At 35.6% G+C, this 22,489-nt stretch overlaps 2 protein-coding genes, 1 long non-coding RNA gene and 1 pseudogene across 3 annotated transcripts; all 4 read right to left on the bottom strand.

Annotated features, from left to right (window-relative positions):
* Nucleotides 1-7,337: 7,337 nt before the first annotated feature.
* LOC129895639 (uncharacterized) lies at nt 7,338-8,130 on the bottom strand. The gene is made up of 2 exons (XR_008767808.1): nt 7,788-8,130; nt 7,338-7,669 (listed from the first exon to the last, which is right to left on the bottom strand). It is a non-coding gene; the product is annotated as an uncharacterized LOC129895639 (long non-coding RNA).
* Nucleotides 8,131-13,802: 5,672 nt separating this feature from the next.
* LOC129893739 (rust resistance kinase Lr10-like) lies at nt 13,803-18,046 on the bottom strand (annotated as a pseudogene).
* On the bottom strand, nt 15,346-16,849 carry LOC129894552 (uncharacterized). Its single transcript, XM_055970253.1, has 2 exons — nt 16,147-16,849; nt 15,346-15,425 (listed from the first exon to the last, which is right to left on the bottom strand). Exons 1-2 carry the CDS (start codon nt 16,847-16,849, stop codon nt 15,346-15,348), a joined length of 783 nt encoding a protein of 260 aa, XP_055826228.1.
* A 418-nt stretch (nt 18,047-18,464) lies between the features above and the next one.
* On the bottom strand, nt 18,465-21,875 carry LOC129893738 (rust resistance kinase Lr10-like). The gene is made up of 4 exons (XM_055969097.1): nt 20,879-21,875; nt 20,269-20,289; nt 20,037-20,069; nt 18,465-19,878 (listed from the first exon to the last, which is right to left on the bottom strand). The coding sequence occupies exons 1-4, from the start codon at nt 21,858-21,860 to the stop codon at nt 18,788-18,790; spliced, it is 2,127 nt and encodes a 708-aa protein (XP_055825072.1). The 5' UTR covers nt 21,861-21,875; the 3' UTR covers nt 18,465-18,787.
* Nucleotides 21,876-22,489: the final 614 nt, after the last annotated feature.

The following is a 22,489-nucleotide window of genomic DNA, read 5'->3' as shown; positions in this document are numbered from 1 at the left end:
ATAACAAAGTAATGTGATAATCAAAGGCAATAACAACACAACTATAAAGGCACGCCTAAACTTACGACTACCCTAAATCGACACACGGCAAGACATCATTCTATTTCTGCTAGCCTTCTACCCTAATCCGCGACCTTCACTCTTTTCTATCTAAGGTCATATTTTCGATAATATGGAGTAACGCCATATCTTGTCTAATCACCTCTCCCCAATAATTTTTCGATCTACCCCTACCTCTCTGCATAACCCCCAAATCCAACCGCTTGCACCTCCTAACCGGGGAGTCGACACTTCTCCTCGCTTCTCTCATCTTGTCTACCACAGAGGCCACTCTCACCTTCTCCCGAATAACCTCATTCCTAATCTTATCACTCCTAGTGTGTCCACACATCCATCTCAGCAACCTTATCTCCATAACATGCATCTTCTAAAAATGAGAGTTCTTTACTTGCCAACACTCCACTCCATATAACAACGCCGGTCTAACCACCATTTTATAGAGCTTACCTTTAAGTTTAGGTGATACTTTCTTATCACACAAGACTCCAAAGACAAGCCTCCATTTCATTCTCACTGCCCCACTGCGATGCGTGGCATCATCATCGTTGTCCCCACTGTTTTGGATGATGGATCCAAGATATTTAAAGCCTTTTGTCTTGGGGATAGGTTGAGTGGCAAGCCTCACTTTCATGCCCTCTCCATTCATCGCAACACTAAATTTGCACTCCAAGTATTCTGTTTTGATCTTGCTCAATCTGAACCCTTCGGACTCCAGAGTTTGTCTCCAAACCTCCAATCTATCATTCACTGTGTCCCGAGTCTCATTAATCAAAACTATGTTGTCCACAAATAACATACTTCATGAAACCTCCTCCTGAATAGAACGTGTCAGCTCATTCATCACCAAGGCAAAAAGAAAGGGTCTCAGCACAGATCCCTAGTGTAGTTCCATCTAGACAGGAAAATGTTCAGAGTCACCTCCCACCATCCTAGCCTAAGTTTTGTCTCCATCATACATGTCATTTATCGCCTTAATATACAACATCGGGACACCTATACCTCCAAAGAATATCTTTCAGAACTTTGTTATAAGCCTCTTCAAGTAGTCAAAATTTTTAAATTATATGTATCAACAAAATTTTAATTTTATATTAATTTATTTTTATATTTTTATATTGTGTATTCAAGTAGTGACGGAGTTAGGATATCTATGAAGGGTGTTCAAAGTATAAATAAGTAAACACGTAAAAATTACAAAATAAAAAGCAGAGCTAGACGAAAAAGGAAAATATTAACCTTGGCATGCTAAATTTAACTTGTTTTGTCCGCGTTTAGGTTCTTCCTACTTTTACCCCGCTCAATAGAGCTTTTTAATATTCTAGTGCTCTTTTTTCTTTTATTTTGCAGTGTTTTATTTTATATAGAACTTTTTTAAAATTCAGAATTAATGTCCATTCAATTATATGTTACTATGAAAACCATCAAGATTTTTTAAAAAGATATAAGGATTGAGTTATTAATATTATAATTTTAGAAGATAAATAAATTATATCATTGTTTTTTAATTTATTTAATTTAATTTACTAGGTTAATGTCACGACCCCGATCCGTCGTGACTGACACCCACAATAACCCTCAGTGAGAAAATCATTTTTACCGCTCAACTTGTCAAACTTCAGAAATAACAATTAAAGACTTGCGAAAGCATAAATAAAATTAGAAATAGTACTGAGTTTCCATAAATTCAGCTAACAATTTTAATAGCAACGAAATGCGAAAATATTCTAGGAACTGAAAGTCGTCTGTACCAAAACTCTAACTAAATGTCAATATAAAGAAAAAGGAGAATCACTCCCAAAAGTAGTCATAAAACTAAACAGTGTTTAAAAATCCGTATCCTGAAAAAGGGACTAGAACAGAGAAGAGCCCACGACAGTTTGAAACAAACAGCTCATCCTTGAACTCGAACAAGCTTTACTCTTCTAACCGAGGTCTCTCCGCAGCCGGTTGAATATGTCCTCTACTCAATAAAATGGCAGAGCAAGAGTAGTATCAGTACACAAAAATAATGGTATACTGGTAGAATCATACGGTTAGCCAGTAGGCGGATCATAGACAAATAAATTCCGCACAATAGGCATATATACATATACAAAATAAGTCACAATATTCAATTTTGTATATGCACAAGTAAGCACATACACTTATAAAGGATTGAACAAGTAAACATATGTGTCCTACTTGGCGTTCTAAGTGACAATATAATTCATGAATTATGCGGCATTCTATGTGACATCCTACGTTTATTATGTTCTGTGGGACGCGTGCATCTACTTGTTCAATTTTATATAAGTTTCAGTGCTTACTTGTGCACATTCAAAGTTAAAAGGCATAGATGTTATGAAAGACCAAGTTAAAAGATATATTTATATATTATGCATTTCTAAATACGGTTTATATTCCTCATTTTCTAAAAACTACTTGACTAATTTATCTGAGACATACAATCAAATTGCACTAAAAGGATAATATCTCAAAATAGATAATCATATAATGTCATAAATGAGATCTCATTTAAATTTTTTGAAGATGAATTTTTGTTAAATTATAGATTTTGCAAATAATATTTAATTATTTGAATGTGCTTTTTCTAAAAAAAAATGAAATATAATTCAAATGGGGTCTTTTTATAAAAATAAAGAATTTAGGTTAAAATTTGAAAAAGAATAATGTAGTTAAAGTGTTAAAAAAGTTTTGAATGTTTTCCAAATTTCAAATACAACTTCAAGTTATATTTGTAATTTCATTATCAAATGCTGGTTTTTAAATAAAGTGAAATAAAAAAGATTCTCTATTTCTTTGTGTTCATTTGTTTTTCATATTTATTAAAAATAATTAATTAAAAATTATATTTATCATCTTAAAAAATAGATATAATTTAATTCTCCTTTTCATGTTTATACTACTCTAATAAATGTAAAAAGTGACTAATGTGGTTAAGAAAAAGTAATAGACCATTAAATTGAGATCAATGAGTAAATAAAATAAATTTAGTCAAATTATTTTTAAATTATTATTTAAAAAATATGTAAAATAAAAATATGACAAATTAAACGAGCTTGATGAAATACTTAAAATTAAAGTAAACTAAGTATTCACTAAAATTTACTATCGTTTTTAATAGAAAATATTAATGTTAATTTTTCTTTTCAAAAAACTAATTAAATATCTATAATATATTTAAGATTGTAATGTAGTTTGGTCATTTCAGAATTGGTTGATATAATTGATTCTTATTTTAGCTTTAAAGTTGTTTGCAATGACCAGTCTCTATCGTTAGGATTAGGCCAATGGGGAAGAATTTAAGGCTAGAAAACTTCGGATAGTAACTTCGAAAATTTTTAGCCTAGGTCAGACTTAGACGAATTCTAAGTTAAGTGAAGTATAGGGTGGTCATGTGAATGATGGGAGGTAAAATTTCTAATCTGATTGAATAGGCTGATAGCCAGGACGATACAGTGCATTTACGATTTTGCGGAATCGCATTCAGGCGAGTAAAACTCCCGAAAGCGAAATTGGTGTGAAGAGTATAGTTTAATACGTCTTTGGAAGGAAGTGTGTTGTGAAATGGGGGCTTAAAGCACAAACTCTGAGCTCAATTTTTTCGTGCGACCCGCCAGAGCGGGGCAGTCGCGACAAAGTCCAGAAATAGTCTTTTTCTGCAAAATCATTTTTTAAGACTTCAAGAGGCGACCTAGGACGAATTCTATCAACTTCCCACAGATTATCATGCTTAAGGTATAGATTTTACTCCCTAAATTCATCTTTTGATTCCTAGAACCTAGAAATTATGGTTGGTAATCATTGGGGAGGGTTTGAACTGAAAACTAATGGTGAAAAATAGCCCTAGGATGAGGTTAGGATTATGGGTTTGGCCTAGGGTGTAAATTGTTTTATATTTCATTATAGTTTGATCATTGTGTTGATCATTTATATGTATTTACTATTTTCTACACCAAGAACGAGAAGAACGAACCCGGAAAGGGAAGAATCTTGCATTGTAAGGTTGTTGAAGTTTGAATTTGAGGTAGGTGATGGTCTAGTTCTCCATATGTATTTCATATACTTGCTAAATTGCTTCATGATATGCATGTGTGTATATAAATAGGAAAACATGCTAGATTATGTGTGAAATGATCATTTGCTGACCTGTCTTTGTGATGAACCTGTTCTTAGTGATATAAATCCTGTAAATACTGAATGTAATTGCAATTGTGGTTTGTTTGGATCGGGTGTCACGTTCCGACACAGAATTAAATCGGGTGTCACGTTCCGACACAAAATTAAATCGGGTGTCATGTTCCGGCACAAAGTTGTAGGTCCCCTGAGAGGAACCTTGTGTGAAGTTATAGCATGTGGAAGATATTGAGTTGTGATGTTGCTGAATATGGTTGAACTTGAGATTAGTTGACTTATTATGTCTATGTGTATGTCTATTGTGTTGAATTTACTTGTCTATGATCCGCTTACTGGCTAACCGCGTGATCCTACCAGTACACCATTGTTTTTGTGTATTGATACTACTCTTGCTCTGCTATTCTGTTGAGTACAGGATATATTTAGCCGGCTACCGAGAGACCCCGGTTAGAAGAGTAAAAGCTTGTTCGAAGTCCAAAGGTGAGCTATTTTGTCATGCTGTCGTGGACTTCCTTATTAGTCTTAGTCCTTCTTTTGGGACTTAGATGTTCAGACTTTGTTTAGTATTTTGACTTCTTTTAGAAGTGTTTTCCTTTTATGGTACGGACGATTTTCAGTTCCTAGAATGTATTTACTTTCGCATATAAAAAATATGTCATCAAACTTTGAGAAAATATGTATATATGTCCATTCACTAAAAATTAGGCTTAGCTATATTATTATCGCTCAACAAAGTGTACATTCATATCATCATTTTTAATATAGAATATATTTAATTTTGAAATACGACTTTATACACGTGACCAACTATATAACCACATTATTAATTAAATCAGTAAAAATATAAAATTCATCTAAAAAAAATCCACCCACCTCACATCCCTTTTAACCCAAAATCAGCAATTGTGATCCCCTCCAAGAACACACTGTTCTTGTTCTTGGTCCCAACTAGGGGTGTTCATGGTTCGGTTTGGGTCGGTTATTGATTAAAATCATAACCAAACCAATTTAATCGGTTATTAAATGTCTAAAACCATAACCAAACCAAGTAAAATAATAACCACGGGTTTGGTTATTGTCGGTTTGATTCGGTTTGATTCGGTTATTCGGTTTATGACTAGCCGAGATAATTCAAATATTCTCTCTCTACATTCTTTAAATTCTTATGAAGCTCTTTTTTCCTCACGACCCACAGAGGTTCAAAACAGAAAATGAAACAACTTAAACATTCGGGAAAAAAAAAGAAAACAACTTAAAATCAATTTAAAATTTGAAAAACTCCTTACAAACCTTCTCAAAAATTGACAATCTTATACTTGGGGTTGAGGAGTTGTGGTTGCTCTTGAGCCTTCACTGTCAGTCTATGACTGTGAGTCTGTGACTTTGTGAGAAACCAACGTGAGAGGAACAAAACTGTAAAAGGAAAACAGATACTAGGGTTTTAAAGTTTTAACTTTTACTTTATGTTGCTGCCTGCTGCTCAAGTGCTTAGTGCTTATTAGAAATTTAGGATTTAGAATTTAGGATTTAGAATTGGGCTTGAGAGTTGGGCTAATGGGCTTGGATTGTTGGACTTGGACTTAGTGTTTATTAGAATTTATAATTGGGCTTGAGAGTTGGGTTTGGATTGTTGGGCCTCAAAAATAAGTATATTAATATTAAATTAATAATTAAAACGTATAAAATATCTTTAATTATTTATGAAAAACTAATATTATACATATAAATAATTATAAATTTTAAGTATATAATTATCGGTTTGGTTTGGTTATTTATTCGGTTATTTTTTTCTATAACCATAACCAAACCAAATATTATCGGTTATTCAAATTTAAAACCAAACCAAACCAAACCAAACTGAATGTCGGTTTTTTTATTCGATTTGGTTAAATTTTCGGTTTGATTTTGGTTTTAACCAAAACTGTGAACAGCCCTAGTCCCAACTCATTTCACCTCCAGGGCCGGCTTTAGGCTAAAACAACTGAAGCCCCCGCTGTAGACCTCAAAAAAATTTAGGTCCCAAATTTTTAATCTTATAATATGATGTAGTCTGTAGTAGGAGAAATTAATGAAGAGACATACCTAATCTTTGCATTTTTTTTTTCATCATTTACATTATTTTTATTTTAAAAATATGCAAATATAACCCGTGGGAAATTACTTTTCTAAATAACTTTAAATTATCGTCTAATGTTTGTTCATATATTTATCTAACTTATAAAAAAAGTACACTATCGTCTAATATTTGTAATAACTTATAAAATTTTAGATCATGGCCTAAGATTTTTTCATACTATTTTTTATTTTCCAAAAGAGTTGTTAGACAATGGTTATATTTCCATAAGTTACAAAAAATGAAGAAGAAGATATCATTTACTAAATAGTTATCCTATTTTGAGACAATTGGTGAAAAATGTTTGCAGAAAAATTGAATGTCAATCAAAAGATATGAATTAGTTTATTTAAAACTCAATATACATGTTAGCAAGTAATTAATAACTTTACAATTTAAGAAGCTAGAGAATCAATTTAAATTAAAATAAATATAATTTTTATTTAAATAACTTTAAAGCTTCTTTTTAAGATTTGAGTTTAGGCCACAAGATTTGTTAAGCCTCCATGTTCACTTCCTCCCCTTTCTACAGCCTTCTTTTCTTCTCGGAGCTGTTTTATAAAAAGGTAATGCTCACACTGAGGTTCAAACTCTAAATGCAAGGGACAAATTGAAAGGCACCTACCATACACTACACTCTATTTCTTATTCAGGGGTTCAAAATTAATATATATATATATATAAATATAGAAAATTTATCTATAGTGTAATTTTTTACGGGTGAATCCCTTTCTGCCCCCTAGATCTGCCCCTACCGTCACCCCCGAACCCCCACTTCCCATCTCATTTCGCTTTCATAGCTTTTACTATTAAATAACATATAAATGTTCTTGAAATAATATATTTTTCAAACTTACTAAACACTAAACACAGGTGAGAAACCCACATTCTAGGAAATCATTTTCCGTAAAAATACATTTTCCTTCGTAACAAACACACCCAACTCAAAGTAAACCGTGACAGGTGTAAATTAAGACTCGTATTCATTGAAATGACAAAAAGTTATTGTGGATAGACATCTCATTGCTTGAACAAGGAAATATAGAGATAAAGTAACTATACCACAAACGTGACTCATTTAGAGTGAACATGAGTTGAGCTAGGTAATTAGAACATCTAGCTCACTGTGCTGTATGTAATATCAAAGCTAAATCTAGAAATTGATATGACGGGAAAGAAAAAGCAACAACTGAATCTTTTATTATATATAAAAAAAACAGTAGTAAAATTAACAGTTTTGTTCGTTTCTATTCTTCAAACCATCATTCCATGTATTCAAATTACGTATTTTGCACTGCCACACCACTACTGCAATCAAGATTGAGAATCCCACAAGATATTTTATCAGCATAACAACACCTGCACAATTTCCAAAAAAACCCGCACAAAAGAATGATTTTTTCTACGTGATAAACTCAAAGTTGGATGAGCACGAATGAAATTAATAAATCGACGGATCTGAAAAATTGAGCCTTACGTATTACTGGATTATCACCGCAGGAAAAAGGGGCACATTGATCAGAAGTTGTAGAACTCTGGGCTACAGAGCTTGTTATGAATGTAACAAATAGAAAAACACTAGCAAAAAATGAATTTCTTATCGACATTTTGTCAAATTAAATATACAGAGGAAAATAGAATGATATTACTACTATATTGGAACTTTTTTCTTGATGTGGTTTTATAAAGTGAACAACTTTACTTTTCTCTCCAGCACTTCCAATACTCCAGGTGACTTAGAGTTGACTTGTATGACTTCATTTTGCCCACAAACGTCGCTTTTAGTATGATAAGAGTGATTTATCTGTTGCCGTATTTGAAGGATTTGAAGGAAGTGAATTTCTTGCTTAATTTTATTGAATTTGGTTAATATATACAAATTATAAGATATGTTAAATACAAAGATTGATATTAATAGTTAAAACTAAGGAATCTAAATATATGCTTGCTATAAATACAAAAGTACAATATTAATTAGAATATATTCAAAATATATTATTAAAGACATAATATATTTTAACATATTCTAACATATGCTTGCTATAAATACAAAAGTACAATATTAATTAGAATATATTCAAAATATATTATTAAAAATATAATATATTTTAACATATTCTAACATATGCTTGCTATAAATACAAAAGTACAATATTAATTAGAATATATTCAAAATCTATTATTAAAGTCATAATATATTTTAACATATTCTAACACACCCCCTCAGTCGAAGCGGGAGGTTCTCGTATGCTTAGACTTTCCGAAAATTATTAAATAAAATGCGCGGAAGCCTTTTTGTGAAAATAACAGTAATTTGATAACGGGACGACACATGAAGCACACGTACTTCGCCACGAACCACTTTCTCACGAACAAAGTGAATATCCATCTCAATGTGTTTAGTGTGTTGATGTTGAACTGGGTTGCCAGATAAGTATATCGCACTCACATTGTCACAATAAACTAGGATAGCCTTTTGAATGGGACAATGCAACTCTAATAGTAGGTTTCGAATCCAGCATGAATCAAAAATAACATTAGCAACACCCATGTACTCCGCCTCTGCACTACTACGGGAGAGAGTAGGTTGCCGTTTGGAAGACCAAGAGACCAGATTATCCCCAAGAAAAATACAATACCCAGAAGTGGAACGACAGGTGTCAGGATACCCACCCCAATCAACATCTGTGTAAGAGATAAGTCGACTAACTGAGAATTTGTACAAATGCAAACCGTAGGTTAAAGTACCCTGAAGATAGCGTATAATACACTTGAGGGAACGCATGTGCTCATTAGTCGGAGCGTGCATATGAAGACAGACCTGCTGCACGACATATGAAATGTCTGGCTGAGTGAATGTGAGATACTAAAGAGCACCTACAAGACTACGATACATAGTCGGATCATCATATGGAGTATCTGCGGTTGCACTAAATTTGGACTTAGTGTCAACAAGATTAGGACAGGGACGCAGTTAGACATTCCAGCATGTTCAATAATTTTTATAGCATATTATGTCTAAGATAAGAAGACACCGTGGGTGTTACAGGTGACAACAATACCCAAGAAGAAACTCAGATGACCAAGATCTTTCATAGCAAATTCAGAAGACAAGAGAGCCATAATATGCTTACGAAGATGGTCAGAAGAAGCTGTAAGAATAATGTCATCCACATATAACAGAATATAAGCAATAGTAGAACCATTCTTGTAAACGAATAAAATGTGATCTGACTTACTAAGAGAGAACCCAATGGTAGCCACAAAATCAGCAAATCTTTGGTACCAAGCCTGAGGAGCTTGTTTTAATCCGTACAAAGACTTTTTCAGAAGGCAAACATAGTCTGGAAATTGTTTGCTATGAAAACCTATAGGTTGATGCATATAAACTGTTTCATTGAGACGCCCATGTAAGGAAGCATTCTTGACATCCATTTGATGAATGTGCCAAGATTTAGAGAGAGCAATGCTGAGAACTGCTCTAATGGTAGACGGTTTAACCACGGGGCTAAACGTTTCATCACAATCAATGCCCTGCTGTTGTGTATTTCCGTTACCAACAAAATGAGCTTTATAACACTCGAAAGAACCGTCAGAATTATGTTTATGACAAAAAATCCACATAGACTGAATAACATTCACATTAGGTGGGCTAGGCACTAATTTCCAAGTTTTATTTTTAATTAAAGCATTAAATTCATCTAACATTGCACTTTTCAATAATGATCACGAAGCGCACTAACAAGATTTTTTGGCAAAGGAGAAATATCAGTAGTAATCGTAGTGTGGTAGTTGAAAGAGTATTTGGGGTTGAGTTTTAAAATGCCGTTAGATGCACGAGTGGTCATGCGGTGTGAAATGGAGTAGTAGGCCTAGAAGTGGTGTGAGGAGGGGTCAAGATAGTTGGGCTGGGTATAGGAGAAGCAGCATGAGGTGAGGAGTGATCTGGGCCCGTGTGAGACTGCGACCCAGATTGAGGAAGAGAGGTCAAATTTATTTTGGGCTGCACAGGTTGGTCCGGTTGATTAGGTGGGTTAGTTTGCAATGTAGGTTGAGTGGAATTTTATGACAAATGATATATTAAATGAGAATTAATAGTGTCACTAAAAATATCATAATGCGAATGTTTTATTTTGTGAAGTTTGGAGAATGGAAATTCAGTTTCAACAAAACGAACATGACGACAGATTATGATTTTACCACTCAACATGCCATAGCATCTTGAACCACGATGATTAGGAGCCGGACCTAAATAAGCACAGAGAGTGGACCTTTCTTGTAATTTATGAATAGTAGATGAGAGGAATAATGAAAAACATAAGCAACCAAAAAAACGCAAACCCGAATAATCTGGATCACTTTGATATAAGATTTGAGCGGGTGATTGGTTATTCAATACCTTGGAAGAAAGGATGTTGAGAAGATATGTGGCCATGGAGAGTGCATGATGCCAAAAGGATAGTGACATGGATGCATGAGCAAGAAGAGTTCGGATGATATTATTAATGAATTTTATGTGTCTTTCGACCTTGCCGTTTTGAGGAGATGTATGAGGGCATGAAAGACGGAAAAGCATGCCATATTTCTCAAAAAATTCTATAAAAGTATCATTTATGTATTCCGTACCATTATTACACTGAAACATCTTAATATTACGGTCAAATTGAGTTTTGAATAAAGCATGAAAAACTAAGAAAAGGTGTTTGACTTGAGATTTCTTGGCAATAGAAAATGTCCACAGAAACTTATTATAGTCATCAAAAAAAGAATATAATAACAATGGCCGAAAGTACTAACAATGGGAGAAGTCCAAAGATCACTATGAATAATATCGAACGGAAGAAAAGTATATGAAACCGAATCATAAAAAGGTAGCTTAGAATGTTTCCCAAGAGGATAAGAAGAACAAAAAGTTTTACAAGCCTTATTACAATCAATAAAATTTTTACTACAAAGAGACTTAAGTATATTATCTCCAGGGTGACCTAGACGATTGTGCCAAATATCCGAAGGCAAAACAATAAAAACAGATTGATTGGTAGAAGAAACGGCTTAAGAGTTGGAGAAAAGTGAATATAAGTCTCCGATGCTATCACATCTCATTAGTCTGTTCCTCGTCTGTAAGTCATTAACAGAGAAACCAAAAGGGTCAAATGATATAGAAACCATATTATCTGTGGTAAACTTACGAACTGAGACTAGATTTTTGATGAGTTTTGGAGCATGTAACACATTGTTTAAGGTAAATGGTGGATATGGGGGGGGGCAAAATAGTGCGACCGTGACCAATAATTGAAATTAAATGACCATTACTGACAACAATGTTATGATGCTTCTTGCTTGAAATAAAATAAGAAAAGAGAATACCTGCATCCGCCGTCATGTGAGATGTAGCATCAGTATCCATGTAGTAGTTCCCATCGGGTTGAGAAAAGGAAAGAGCATGCATACCGGTCTCAATATCGGTGGGTGTGTAGCTAGGAGAAGTAGGTGTAAGAGCATTAAAATATTGAGGTCTGTGCCCAAGTACGCCTGGCCCAGAGGTTGAAGGGCGTTGGGCCCCTAAATTGGGCCTTGATTGCCACTGGAATGCAGAAAACGGGCAAGGAGGCACTGTCCAACCTCCCCAACTAGGCTGCCACCTCGGCTGCCACTATGGTGATGGGCCTTGATGACATGGCTGCCACTAGTGTTGCTGATGTGGCGACTGACTTAGACTGGGTCCACTTTAGCTTTGTTGAGCTGCCTTTTTCTTGCCATTTGATTTCGAATTGTTCCTATTTTTATTATTGTTGTTTCTTTTGTTCCTAGTAGAGGAGTCATCCGAAGAGGAAGAAGGTGCGGCAACCATGGCAGCGCTATCAGCCCGATTTCCGAACACACTATTTTTACAAGCTTGGCGAGTCTTTAAGGTACGCTCGGCCATTTTCAACCTGGAACGACAACTTTCAAAGGGGACAATAACTTTTGATTTTGTATAAAATCCACCGTACCACTATACGCCTCCGGTAAGACATAAAACTAGGTGACTATTAGTCACCGGAGCATCAACATCAGTCAACCTGTCCGCCAGAGATTGTAAATAATTACAATAACTGTCAATTGAGGTGAAACCTTCGAAAACAACATTTGTAAAGTCCTCTTCGAGATGGGTGGCTCGGGAGGCTTTGTTGTCTTGAAAAAAGGATTCAAGATGGTTCCACGCGTCCTCTGCCGTGTCATTGCGTTTGAGGATAGCTAAAAGAGGATCAGGAGCAATCGCAGTGTAAATCCATTGCAATATAACAACGTCCAAACTCTTCCAAAGAGCCGAATCAGCCGACTTGGTCGTAGTGTTGGTAGCCAGAGCTGACACTTCCGTGGGTAGAACCAAATGATCGTAAAGATCATAAACCTTAACAGGATTGATGAACAGAGTAGCCCAAGAATGATACAAGCCTTGCTCATTGTCTAATATTACGAGTACGAGAGACTTAATATTAGTGACGGTGAGAGCGGGATGAAATTTGGGCGAATCTACCATGAGAAAAGATGAAAGGAAATAGGAAGAAGAAGAGATGAGGCTAGGATTAGGAGATCGTACTAGTCTGATACCATGAAGGAATTGAATTTCTTGCTTAATTTCATTGAACTTGGTCAATATATACAAATTACAAGATATGCTAAATACAAAGATTGATACTAATAGTTAAAACTAAGAAACCTAAATATATGCTTTATATAAATACAAAAGTACAATATTAATTAGAATATATTCAAAATATATTATTAAAGGCATAATATATTTTAACATATTCTAACATATGCTTGCTATAAATACAAAAGTACAATATTAATTAGAATATATTCAAAATATATTATTAAAGGCATAGTATATTTTAACATGTTATAACATTATTTAACAACTTGCAAGCAGAGGCATAGCTAGAGGGGCGGGTTCAAAATAGTGACATTTTCGAGAGCTGAATCGTCAACCGCAACACTGACCGCCCCAGCATTGTTGCTGTCGATCCTACTTCAATTCAAGGACAAACTCATTTCCTAGTCACCGGGCTGAGCGCACGAAGTTGCTCGACCAACGGGAGAGGAAACCCTCAAAAGTTAGGCCGAGGACGAGATCACTTTTATAAGTATAACCAAGCGGGATATGCATGCAATGGATGTCCGAGTGTTGATATATATCATGAGCGATATGGAAATAGATGGAGTAATCTCTTTCTTTAGCCAAGAAAAAGCAACTGAATCTCGTTCGTTAGAAAATTATATCATAATTTTTTAACATACATATAGTAGGAGCATGAGACTTTTAATAATAAATCGAGAGAAGTGTTGAAAATCCCCCTAAACTTGGCGAGAATTTAAGGGTGTATTTCACTCATGTTGCAAGATCGGAGGTGTATTTAAATTCAGTTAGTCAAGTAAATGGGTGTTTTTAAAATTGTCAATAATTCGAGGATGAAACTAATAATTCGCGTCGAGTTTACGAGTGTTTTTAAGGCTATTAATAATTCGAGGATGAAACTAATAATTCGCGTTGAGTTTACGGGTGTTTTCAATACTATCAAGATTGGTTCATTTTCCTAGATACAATTACAACAATTCTTAGAAATCACCAGCTCAAAAGAAAAGAGTTTTAAGTACATTATGATCATGGTTTGCACGTATGACATGGTGAGTTAGCCACCTAGATGTCACTGGATATTCCTATGGTCTCGATAGCATCCACAACATTAATCTCACGCGGAGCTATAAAAGGTCCTGGGGGCATATGCAGGAGTTCAACATCTCCTTCAAGCATTTCAACAACTTTGTTCATGGCAGGGCGATCAGCAGGTTTCGTCTGTATGCACCACAAAGCCACAATCATCTTCTTGACAAACCTCCCATCTTCCTCGCTCGCATCATGCATCTCTATATCATTTCCTTCATTAAATTGGTCGTAAACCCATGTAGGAAAGTAAATTTGGCTTACGTGGTCCACGAACGGGTTCATGTTCTTCCTTCTGCCTGCCATTTCCATCAATAACATGCCATAGCTATATGCATCGGCTTTGTATGACACTCCTCCAATATTTTTATAAAACAGCTCCGGAGCCATGTAACCAATTGTCCCTCTAGCTGCAGTTAGACTCACAATACTATACCTGAGGAGTACAATTTCGCAAGCCCAAAGTCAGATATTTTGGGATTGAAATTTTCATCAAGAAGAATGTTGTGAGGTTTAATATCAAAATGTAAGATCTGCATATTGCAGCGCCGATGTAGGTAGTCTATGCCACGGGCCACTCCTAGAGATATGTCGAACATTTGCTTGTAACTCAAGGAAACAGTTCCTTCTTGCTGAAATATGTACTTGTCTAAGGAACCATTGACCATGAACTCATATAACAAAGCACGTTTTGAGCCTTCAATGCAGAATCCAATCAGCTGCACAATGTTAACATGGTGAATCCTTCCTATTGTGGAAACTTCACTGATAAATACTTGCCCACAAGCCATAGATTTGTGCATCATCTTCACTGCAACAAAAGGACCACTGCGTGGCTTTCCTTTATAGACAGTTCCATAGGCTCCTTCTCCTAGTTTTTCCTTGAATTTAGTAGTCATTTTCCTAATCTCAGAGTAGGAGTACTTGATTGGCAAGAGGTTGCTCTGCATTTGCAGGAAGTCTTCAATCGATTTGTACATAGATAAGTGTCGTCTTCTTAATTTGTACACTATCAGTGCAATCAGGAAAATGAATCCACGGAGAAATCGAAATGGTGGAATTAATACTGCATGATTTGAATAAAAGCTTTAGAGTTATTATTTACAGTGTACCAAAAATCATCCTAATCCTCGTAAATTAAGATAGAAAACTCACTCATAACTATTCCACTGTATAATCTTATATTTTCTGTCAAAACAGGCAAAACACAAAGGGAAAATAACATTAGTGAAACAAAATTGTCAAATACTTCAAGAATGATCTTACAGCTATGTGGTGCAATGACAGGAATCATTCTTGGCAACCACATTGCTTTTACGGTTTCCTTTCAGCTAAATTGCTGCATAAAGTTGTTGCGCTCCACTACTCCAGTATCTGAATACTTACCAAAAAAGTAGTGAATGCTACCTGCATTGTCCAATTACAAGAATTTCAATAAAATGAAACGGTGAAAACCTTGAAATAAATTGCTGAATATTTAAACATAAGAATTATACCAAAATTCACAGATGCAACTCAAACTATTGCACTGTGTTGATGAACTACGAAACCATTGCAGAGAGAAAAGTGAAGAGGATATTTTGGGAAATGAAATCAACTGTTTCATTCATGACATGAAGACCCTATTAATACACAAAGTTAACCGACTTTACTCCTCAAGCTAATCAAGCTGTAAATACAAGCTAATTGCTACCCCATTTACTTATAACCTAACTAACTTACTACTAGTGACAGCTGGAAAGCTAACTAACTTGAAAACTTGTAATCCAATATATTAAAATAGAGGCAACGAAGGAATAACTGGTTAGCATCAAAATGAGTGTCGAATCTACGTTTTAGCGAGATTTTATCATAACTCCAAATAACAGACTAGCATGGCCTTGCAGCATTCAGGTGTTCTAATGATATTTATTTCTGTCTTCAAAATACCATAGAAGTTCACCAATTAGTATCATCAATTAAGACTCAGAACAAACCACATTTTCAACCTCAGGTATGGAAACTTGAAATGAATGTAAACTTACAAGGTACATGGAGATTCATCCCTGAATGCGGTTGCAGCTACGGCAAATAAAACCATCGCCTGTAGAGATACAGTGGCCTTTACATTCTCTACACACTAGCATACCCTTCCAAGAAAGCTCAAACCCGTAAGTCAAGGCAGCATGAATGCCCGATAGAGAAGTATTGTCCCTTGAAAGACCCTGAGACGAGGCCAAGGCCATCATTTCAACGCTGCAATTCTCAGCCAAATCCGAAATTGACATGTCCTGTCCAATGGCGATATAGCTATGACTTTGTGAAGAATTCGAGAAAGGAGTCTTGTGTTGTGAACCACAGAAGGTAGTCTCCACATAGCGCGAGGAATTTACAGGAGCTAAACAATTGATATAGATAATGGGAATGTTCCGATCATGATATTCAACAGTTGTGATAGTACCAGAAGTTGACTTCAGATAATGATATTTAGGAGTTAAAGCTCTAGCAAATATTGAGGTGATAATAGATGTGTTAAAGTAATCAGGAGGAGAAGTACAATTCCTCATCCGATGCTCCAAACCAGGATCAATTGCTCTGAGCAAGAACTCATAGTAATTGATTTCTAGCACATAATATCTTCTCAAATTCAAACTTATGACAGTACGATTTTTCTGGCAATCAAGCTCAAACTTGGAATCTCCACAATTCAGAGGATCTGCTTTCAATCTAAAAGGAAAGTGAATGTCATGAATATCACCACAAGAAGATGTACACCGTGTAATATTTTGAGCTTTGCTAATGGTTGTGCAGATAACAAAAATGGAAATCCATATTTGTCTTACCAACATCATATCTACTGAGCTTCTATTGTAACACTGTTCTGTTGTTTATTCCCCTGCAATTCATAAGAGGTTTCAGTGAAGTTGCTGTCTTGAATCAATTTGTGAAACATTCAGCATGGCAAATGTCAACAGTCTAATTATCCAAAGTTGATGTTTTGATCTGGTCATAACAGCAGGATGAATGATGAAAGTCAGAAGTCAGCTCTAGATAATTAATTGCGCAATGGTATGCCTTTTTATTTTATTTGTGTAAAATTTACACCCAACTGAGTTCTACTCCACATCACTTATTTGTGTATATCTACATAGAAAAAAATCAAATTATTTATAATAAATCATACTCACATTATTATATCCTGGAAAGGAATAGTTGACCTTGTCTTTATTCAACAAAATACACAAACTTCTGTAGTAATAGCTTGAATTGTGCATGCATCCTTAAAGATACTAGGATGAAATAGTTTCTTTTTTTAGTTTCCCACCAGGTATCCGGTACCAGCTAATCCGGATTCGCTTATGGAAGTCCCACTTTGGGGGTAAAGTTTCCTACCAAATGCGACTCCATACCCAGTAGTTGAACCTGAGACCTCCGGTTAAGGTTGGAAGAGTACTTACCACTCTACCACAACCTTTGATGGTACTATAATGATATAGTTGAATTCAAGAATCTTAACAGTTGTGTCAATTGGAGGATGACTGGCAAAATTTATCCCCAGGCATCATCTGTATAGCATATGCCTCTCATTGCATTAACTATCAACATAACGAAAACATTGTGCTCATTGGAAGTCTAATTGTCTCTATAGAATATGCCTCTCTTTGCATCAACTAGAAACATAACGAACGCTTGATCCCCCATGGTTCATTCAGTTGCATAATGAATTATCCTGATCCTACATGATTCATGAACATCGCTTACAGAGACATTAACTACTAGCTAGTAATCATAAGAATATGTACCCAAGGGGGGAATATAATGTGTATCATAGGAAAGATGGTCAGAAACTTTGTAAAGTCCAGACACATTTCATTTTTCTATATGTAGGTGCAGCACCTTGCTTTCTTCTTATCATAGCTGCGAGCAAAATATACAGATCACCAAATTATTCAGACAAATATAGAAGGAAAAAGAATCAAAATCAAACCAAGTGGCCACCAAGGTGATTAAGCTTAAGGCCTCAATATAGCCAAGGAGATACCTTTTAGAAGGAAACTATATGCCATTTCTGTGGTAGTTTAATCGTCAACCATTCATCAGTCGGCTAACCTGTGATGATAACTAAGATTTAAAATGCAAAAATTAGAAGCTTTAATTTGTTTGGCTTCTGTGGTGGAGTATCTCTGCCTTATGAATTTCTTTCTAACTACAAAAGAAGGTCACACCAACATAACTGTGATTAAATGGTGCATAGAGGGGATGCTATATGGTCAGTGATATTGATCAGGCTCTCCTTCTATCACATTAGTAGACCCAATGGTACTGGAATGAATAGCAGATAATGCAGTAACCCTTTATGATTTTGCTTGTATGAGTTGTGGCAAGTTTAAATTCAGGTAATCATCTTAAAGAGCTTCTTTACCAATAAATTGCTTCTCCTGAGAAACAGAGGATGTTCTCGCTCCATAAAGACAATCAATGGTAGTTTATACACAAAAAAATGAAGGTGTAATCATTTCCTTTTTTTGATGCATCAATGCTTGATTGTTACATTTTCCAATAATTTACAACACCAACATGCAAACTAATATACACTTTACTAAAGCATTATATTACATTCAAATTCTTACCATAAAACCTAGGAGGAACTAGTGTCACCACCATGGGACAGAAATGACTACTTCTGCCCTGAGATTGAGCTCTTCTGATAGATATTGCACGTCGTGAACTAAATCAGAATTAAGTGAATTATGACCATAGTTTGCACAGCACAGTGAGTTGCCAACCACCTATACGTCACTGGAAATTCTTATTGTCTCAATACCGTCTCCAGCAATCTCACGAGGAGCTATAAAAGGCCTTGGGGGCATCTGTAGGAGTTCAACATCTCCTTCAAGCATTTCAACAACTTTGTTCATGGCAGGGCGATCAGCAGGCTTCATTTGTATGCACCACAAAGCCACAATCATCATCTTCTCGACAAACCTCCTATCTTCCTCACTCGCATCATGCATCTCTATATCATTTCCTTCATTAAATTGGTCGTAAACCCATGTAGGAAAGTAAATTTGGCTTAAGTGGTCGGCAAATGGGTTCATGTTATTCCTTCTGCCTGCCATTTCCATCAATAACATGCCATAGCTATATACATCGGCTTTGTATGAAACTCCTCCAATATTTTTATAAAAAAGCTCTGGAGCCATGTAACCCATTGTCCCTCTTGCTGCGGTTAGACTCACTATACTATCATCTGAGGAGTACAATTTCGCAAGCCCAAAGTCAGATATTTTGGGATTGAAATTTTCATCAAGAAGAATGTTGTGAGGCTTGATATCAAAATGTAAGATCTGCATGTCACAGCCCCGATGTAGGTAGTCTATGCCACAAGCCACTCCAAGAGATATGTCGAACATTTGCTTGTAACTCAAGGAAACAGTTCCTTCTTGCAGAGATATATACTTGTCTAAGGAACCATTGACCATGAACTCATAAACCAAAGCACGTTTTGAGCCGTCAACACAGAATCCAACAAGCTGCACAACGTTAACATGGTGAATCCTTCCAATTGTGGAAACTTCACTGATAAATTCTTGCCCACTCGCCATTGATTGGTGCATCATCTTCACTGCAACAAAAGGACCACTACGGAGCTTTCCTTTATATACAGTTCCATAGGCTCCTTCTCCTAGTTTTTCCCTAAATTTGTTAGTCATCTTTCTAATCTCAGAGTAGGAATATTTAATTGGCAAGAGGTTGCTCTGGATTTGCAAGAAGACCTCAATTGATTGATACATAGATAAGTGTCGCCTTCTCAATTTATACACTATTAATGCAGTCAGGAATACCAATCCAAAGAGAAGTCGGAACGATAGAATTGAAACTGCATGATTTCAAAAAGCAAAATGGAAGTCATCAACAAGAAAACCACATCTTTTCGAAGAGGTAAAGGGGCTTGAGTAAAGCTTCAAAAGGTAATTATTTCTTGGAATTCCGAGTGTACGAAGAATGCTTATCCTTGAGTAAGATAAGAAGACTCACCTATAACTATTCCACCGTACAATATAGTAAGAACTGTCAAAACAGGCAAATCACAAAGGAAAAATAAAGTTAGAGGACGTGAAATTGTTAAGACGAAAAAGAAATAGCTTACAGTTATATAGTGCAATGAATGCGGATTATATAATTGGTAAACATATTGCTTCAACAGTCTCCTTTAAATGAAATGCTTAGTGTAATGAAGTTATTGCACTCCAGCATCTCAAATACGTACCGCCATAGTAGTGGATGCTACCTGCATTGTCCAAATATAGGAATATGAGTAAAATACAGATGCTACATCTTAAAATAAGTTACTGAGAATTGCAACTGATAAGCATAAAAAGAGCGGAGAACTGAATACAAAAGAGATCCAAAGTTTGTTATAACTTCAAAGAACAGACCCCATAGAGAGTGGATATGATAAATGAAAGAACCTTGACAAATCTTTCGACCTGCTTTAATTGACATCCTTATCTGTTGTAAATCATGACACCTTATTTTGAAACTTGAAAGTACAGTTAAATTGCTTGGATGCTAGTTACATCATTTAAGGAGATATTTCTGTTCTGCAAAATACCATATAACTTCAATAATCTTTACCACCATTTAGACTCTGAACACACCACATCTTCAACCTCATATATGAGGATTTTGTTAAAACAGATAATTCAAAAAGGTATTCCCTAGTATAACAAAAGCAACAACATACAGAGTGTAGTTCCACAAGTGGGGTCTGGGGAAAGGTGGTGTGTACGCAGCCTTACTTCTACCAAGTTGGTAAGGCTGTCACACAAGGGGGTCCGAGTTGAACATAGTGAAATGTAAAATGAATCTTGACTTACAAGGGAGAGGAAGATCAAACCCCGAGTCGTCGTAGCAGCGGTGCTTGCAACTAAATCCATCACCTTCAGCAAAACAGGAGTTGTCTTGTCTTGCATCACATTCTCTACACATGAAAGTACGCTTCCAAGAAAGCTCAAATCCATAACTCAGAGCACCTTCAATGCTCGATAGAGAAGTTTTATCCCCCGAAATCCCACGAGCCGAGACCCAGCCCACCATTTCCACTGTGCAACTCTCAGCCAAATCCGAAATCGACATGCCCTGTCCTATGGCTACATAGCTATGACTCTTGTTCTGTGATCCACAGAAAGCAGTCTCCACATATCGCGAAGAATTTACAGCGTCTAAACAATTGACATAGATAACCGGAATGATGGAAACACCAGAGTCAAAAGTTGAGGTGCCAGGATAACTTGAGGTGAAATGATTGGGAAAAGAAGTACAGTTACTGCCCTGGTGTTCCAAACCAGGATCAATTGCCCTGATCAAGAATTGATCATAGTTGATTTCGAGCACGTTATATTTTCTTGAATTCAAACTTATGATAGCACGATTGTTCTGGCAATCAAGCTGGAATCTTGAATCTCCACAGTTCACAGGATCAGATTTCAATCGAAAAGGGAAGTTGATGTTATGAATATCACCGCAAGAAGAAGAACAATGAGTAGTGTTTTGGGCTTCGGATATGTTTGTACAGAGTAAAAGTAATACAACAAGAATAGGGATACAGAGCATTCTTACAAACATCTTACCTGCAAATCCACTATGGAGCACCAGAGCATATTGTTTAATTCGACTGTTTTTATGGAAGTTTGACTGGGAATTGAGCGTGAGGAAATGGCCATTTATTTTTGCTCTTCGGTCAACATACTCGCCTATCAATTGTTTGATACAAGTGGTTTTTTCGTCTTTTCGAGCCGCACATCTAAAGAAATCAATCAATTTTGAGCTAACACCCTCATAATTGTCGATTTGTGTCATTGACGATTAAGCTACATATTTAACTATTATTCAATTTGTTTATTTTTATCCCTTCAGTTATAAATTAACTTACTTGACAATTTTATAAAGGAAGAAGAACAAGAGAATAATATAGAAAGTATTAATAGAGAGAGTAATAGTAATTCTCTTCTTTTATATGTTTTGTGTATTTTTACATTGAAGTTTAAGACTATATTTATAGCCATATTTACAAGTGGAGGAAAATATTAGTGGACATTTTACCCACTTAAAAAGTAAATGGACTATCCACCATTTTAAGTGGACAACCATTTTACTTGGTTGATAATACTCCCCCTTGGATGTCCACGAGAAATGTGCCTCGTTAAAACCTTATTAGGAAAAACCCAGTGGAAAAAAGCCTAATGAAGGAAAAAGAGTACACATATCTGATAATACGCCTTGAGTGCTGCCTCATTAAAAACCTTATCAGGAAAACCCAGTGGGACAAAACCTTGACTAAGGGAAAAAGAGTACAGCGCGTATTTTGCTCCCCCTGATGAAAATATCACTTAATATCTCGAAGACGACGCATTCCAATTTTGTATCTCATTTTCTCAAAGGTTGAAGTTGGCAATGCTTTGGTGAACATATCCGCCAAATTGTCACTT

This window comes from Solanum dulcamara, chromosome 7, assembly GCF_947179165.1.
Source record: "Solanum dulcamara chromosome 7, daSolDulc1.2, whole genome shotgun sequence".
Lineage (NCBI taxonomy): Eukaryota > Viridiplantae > Streptophyta > Magnoliopsida > Solanales > Solanaceae > Solanum > Solanum dulcamara.
Note: the sequence above shows the minus strand (reverse complement) of the source record. Positions and strands in the feature narration are given on the sequence as shown.

Coding starts and splice junctions, on each gene's coding strand:
- LOC129894552 (XM_055970253.1), bottom strand. CDS start 16,849: ATGATGTTGGTAAGACAAATATGGATTTCCATTTTTGTTATCTGCACA. Junction 15,426..16,146: donor GTTTGAGCTTTCTTGGAAGG/GTATGCTAGTGT, acceptor TGGACAATGCAG/GTAGCATTCACTACTTTTTT.
- LOC129893738 (XM_055969097.1), bottom strand. CDS start 21,860: ATGACACAAATCGACAATTATGAGGGTGTTAGCTCAAAATTGATTGAT. Junction 20,290..20,878: donor GTTTGATCTTCCTCTCCCTT/GTAAGTCAAGAT, acceptor TGGACAATGCAG/GTAGCATCCACTACTATGGC. Junction 19,879..20,036: donor GTACGGTGGAATAGTTATAG/GTGAGTCTTCTT, acceptor GAAATCATGCAG/TTTCAATTCTATCGTTCCGA.